The 4,702-nt window shown below is 36.5% G+C and overlaps 1 protein-coding gene across 1 annotated transcript; it reads right to left on the bottom strand.

Annotated features, from left to right (window-relative positions):
• Positions 1-615: 615 nt before the first annotated feature.
• Positions 616-4,124, bottom strand: LOC147520282 (large ribosomal subunit protein eL38z/eL38y). The gene is made up of 3 exons (XM_086591853.1): positions 4,012-4,124; positions 3,751-3,934; positions 616-782 (listed from the first exon to the last, which is right to left on the bottom strand). Exons 1-3 carry the CDS (start codon positions 4,012-4,014, stop codon positions 760-762), a joined length of 210 nt encoding a protein of 69 aa, XP_086447979.1. The 5' UTR covers positions 4,015-4,124; the 3' UTR covers positions 616-759.
• Between the last annotated feature and the right edge of the window lie 578 nt (positions 4,125-4,702).

The raw sequence follows: 4,702 nt of genomic DNA, 5'->3' as shown, positions 1-4,702 counted from the left end.
GCCATTCACGTAAAATCATTTCTAGCGACTATAATTACAAATTCATCATATTTCTCAAGTGAATAAATAGATAAGCACGTGATGGACATAATATAATTGGATGAACAATATCTTCAAAAATTGGTCTAAATATAAGATGTTCAGAATCACCATAATATAGCTTCATAATTTGAGGAAGGAAGGATATGGTATGCGCGGAAGATATAGGATATATATATTAGTTACCAAAACAAAATACAATATTGGAATTTACACTAACTGTTATTAGTGAAGGCTGGTAAAGGACATAATGGGAAAATGGAAAAAAGGCCATTGGCAAAAGCGAAAATGTCTTTGGCAATAGGCGGACCAAAAATCTTTTCCTTTTAAAGATTAAAAACCCCAAATTAGATTACAGGCTTGCTTATATTGAGATGGCCATAAGACCAACTTTCCCCGTTTAACTAAACCCACCTTTTACGGAGCGATATCATTTACGGGGTAATATGGTAATATGAGCATTCCCCCCCACATTGGCCTTCATATAGCATCATTGGAATATAATACAGCTAAGGGTGAGGGAGCCTTCTCATAACCAGTCAACATAATATCCATATATCTGAGAAATTAAAGAAATTAGCCCAACGGTGTTTTCCATTACGATCTCTGCTGTCTAGAATTCAAAATCAAAACTTAAGTCATAACTCATTAACAATTCAACAAAGTGAACACAGGTGCAACATAACAATCCCATCACGGCAGCCATCTCCTTCCACTCCTTCAAAGGTCTTGCACGCTCAAACCTGCAAAATAGAAAAAATCAGAAACACCACTCAGAAAGTCACAGAGATAACAAACCAGAATCAGACACATCAAACATCCTAGAAATTTTACTTCAATTTTGCAGTTTGCACATATTGTACGTAGAGGGTTTCATGGCATAAGGAAAGGCTCATGGCAGAAAGAAAAGTGCTACACTACTGCAATTGAAATAACATTATTTGGATGCCTTAATGTTAAAACTTTTGCAAATCATAACATGTTGCACCATCAGAAATTCAGAATGCACTCGTGACCAGCTTGGTTTCAGTAAAACTGTAGCATGGTTCACAAGTCAATAGATGCATAACTTGTTCAAAAAGGGCCACTGGTTTACAGGCTATTAGATGCTTAGCTATTCAAAGGAGGGCACACACCAGATATTTACGAGAGAAATAGAGTAAGGAGAGACAAGAAACGACGCACACCATGTTTGTTGGAGACTAACAATGAAAGCAACTTTGTTTGTAAATGTGGGAAGTTGTTTTCTTAATAAACCTCCTATAAACACAGAGATAACCAGCTTTATCTCGATCTCCTTAGAGCCAAGCACAGTCCAAGCTTATATCTCATTGTAACCAGATTTTCCACTCACATTACTGGAATCTCAGGTCCCCTCTAAAAATTGGAAAGTTTTAAGGATAGAAGTTGAGCAAAAATAGGGGATGGATCCTGGACTTGGTTTAAGATTTTTTTTTTTTTTTTTTTTTTTTTGACAAGTAAATTTTATTGATTAGGGTAAATGAGATACAAAAGTGAGAGAAACTCACTTACATGGTCCAAACAGTGGAAGACCATACACCTCCTAAAATGTAGTTCCCGTTCAAAGGAACACCTCAGTGTACATTCCCGTTCAAAGGAACACCTCAGTGAAAAAGTACCCCTATGGACAACCCAAATACAGACTCTCGACTAACTACAAACCAAAAGTTAGACAAGAAATCCCAATATTCTACCCCTACTCTATCACTAGCAACTACGTCATTGCTAGTGATGCATCCAGTTTGTCTACATGATTATCTTCATGTTCCCTCTCTATGATTTTCTGATTTTTTGTTCAAATCAAGCGCCATAGTTTGCTCAACCCCACACTCCTTAATGTTATTTCCATTTACTTCCCCAAAGAGTTTCCCAAGGCCCTTTTTTCTGAAACCAGATGATATTCCCATGTTGCATGCTAATGACACGACCATGTATTTGATCCAATCACGAGACTCTTCAGTGTTTTGGCAATTGTACACTCTCCTTGCATTTCACCACCTTGGTTTAAGGATTCCACCACCAAAAACCTTACTAAAAAAGATGCAAATCAAGTAAAATCTTAGCTATGATTTCAAAATTGCTAATCTTTCTCAGGATTTGCATCCTTTGTCTGGATTTTGGCAGTGGAAATGCCTACCAAATCCACACTTCATCCATAGTCTGATTAAAAACAAAATAGACAACCTAAAAATTTACAAGGGAAACAAGTAAAAACTTTGTCACAAATAACTCAGTCAGAGATTATGATGCAAATGAAAGAGTAAGTTGGGTCCCTGTTTTCCTTGTTTCAATTTTCATGAATATTATGAGGTTCAGTCTTAAATAACTGAAGCCTTGATACAATCGTTAATGTAAATATCTTCTAACACAAAAAAAAAATAGTTCTTACTTCTTAATCACTTTGATTACTCTAAGATAACAGTTCTACATAGAATTGGAATTGTGAGAAGGTAAACAAATAAAGTTGAGCACAATGCTACTTGCTCAGCTACTAATCCCCGATTCGTTTAGGAACCCCTTTCTGGGAGCATTATGTGGACCCTTGACTAAAAACAATTGCATACAAATAAATGCACCTCTTACATGCCTTGAACAATGTGTTTAATATTTTTTGCATTACTTAGAAACTATGATGCACGGATACAGCACTTTATTCCCTGTACCCATGTGACACGGGAAGTTTTGTACCCTTGTGACACGGGAACGGGTGCGATACCAACACAGGTACAGGATACGGGTTGGGTATGGCTGAACAGGGTTTTCCCCCGTAATCTCAAAAGAAAACAGAGATGGATGACAAGAAATACAGAATCTGCCTATGAATTTCGACTTAAAAGTAAGTTGAAAGAAAGAGAAAGAAAACAATGTTCTATTTGAACTAATACTGAAGAAGAAAAAGGGCAATTTCTTCTTAAATCTATCTTCTTCTTTGATCTGTCTTCTCATCTTCACTGAATTATTCTTCTATTCTCTAGCTGCATTGGTGAAGGAGGTGGCTTCTGCTTTAGGGTTTCTCTCATTAATAGTCTGACTCAGTTAATGGGCTTATTGAAAGTGAAACATAGGGCACTTTTAAATCAGCTCTAAATTGCTAATTGGGCTGGACATATGGGCCACTTTTAAAACCAACTCTGATTGCTAACAATACTGGACCACCACTAGAATTGTTATATGCAAAGGCCCCTTTGACGATTCCAAGTCCAGTTTTCTTTTTAATCACATTAAGCATCTACAAATTCACAACTTACATTAACTTTTATATGCCGTACCCATATCCTAGATTTTCAATAATCGTATCATACCCCGTACCCGTATCGCCACATCCGTATCCGTGTATCATAGCTTAGAAAGCAAGGACATCAGAGGAACAGATTTATTGTTTCTACAGAATAACATTTTCCCTCACAACACCCAAAATGCTATCCTCAGTGGTTGGAGCTGACACATTCTCGATCTCACAACCCACAACAGATAGTTGTACTCCATTGAAGGTTGAGCATACATAAAAATGATCAAATCCAACCACTAAAGACAACTCTTTAAGAAGTGAGGACAACAAATCACTTAACACTATTAACAAATGGGGCTTAAAACATGTCATTGACCACAAAGTACAACAGATCAAGTTTATTCATTGGTACAAGTAATATTGCGAAAAACAGAAGCAAGACATAAGAGTCAAAGCCACACCTGGTGGGAGAGACTGCTTCAGCTTATCAGCCTTCTCGGAATCAAACACACAAAGTGTGTACAGATACTTGGAGCAACGAACCTTAAACTTGACCACATCCTTGCTCTTCTTTATCTTAACAGAACGAGCATCCTTCCTTCTTGCAGTAAGAAGGAAGTCCTTAATCTCGTGAATTTGCTTCGGCTATCACAATAATAACATAAATTCAAATTCAAATTACTCAATACAATATGAAACAACAAAGAGAATGAGTAGCTTACCATTTCTCTTGTTGAGGGTTTCAGCAAGAGAGACAGAAAAGATGCAGCCCTAAAACCCTAGAATGCTTATTACATTTTTTTATATAGTAGTCTCCCAAAACCCTAAAGTGACTAACCATGGGCTGGGCTTCCAACTTTTAAGGCCGACTGTAATCATAATTTTAGGCCCAAACACATAGATTTACCAATAATTTTGGTTTTAGGCCTAGTGGACCAATAATTACGGTTTTAAGACAAAAATGGATTGATATCAGCCTCTATCATTAATAATGTCATTTTCAGGCCGATGCCATCAAGTTACTTTTTATTAATACCAATTATGACTTTCTCTTATATACATGCAAACACCATTATGCATGTATGATATGAGTTGCATGTGTATACCAACATGCACATACCATTATGCATGTGTATAACACACATGTAAACACTACTATACGCTACTATATATGTGCATAACACATATGCAAACACTACTATATATGTGTACACCACATGCAAACACTACTACCACAATACATGTGTAAAGTATGCAAACCAGGTTGTGCATTGGTTTTTTTTCTTCTAAAGTCTTAAAGTCTTGAAACCCGTCCCTCGAGTTCAATAGTTAACATGATTTTTTTGAATTCTAATTGTAATTATGTAGGAAAGGCTTGTCTATTTTTTAAACAGAAAGTGGCTCTCAAGGACA

Source organism: Coptis chinensis, chromosome 2 (genome assembly GCF_015680905.1).
Source record: "Coptis chinensis isolate HL-2020 chromosome 2, ASM1568090v1, whole genome shotgun sequence".
NCBI classification, from domain to species: domain Eukaryota; kingdom Viridiplantae; phylum Streptophyta; class Magnoliopsida; order Ranunculales; family Ranunculaceae; genus Coptis; species Coptis chinensis.
The sequence above is the reverse complement of the archived record's forward strand: the minus strand, read 5'-3'. Positions and strand labels throughout refer to the sequence as shown.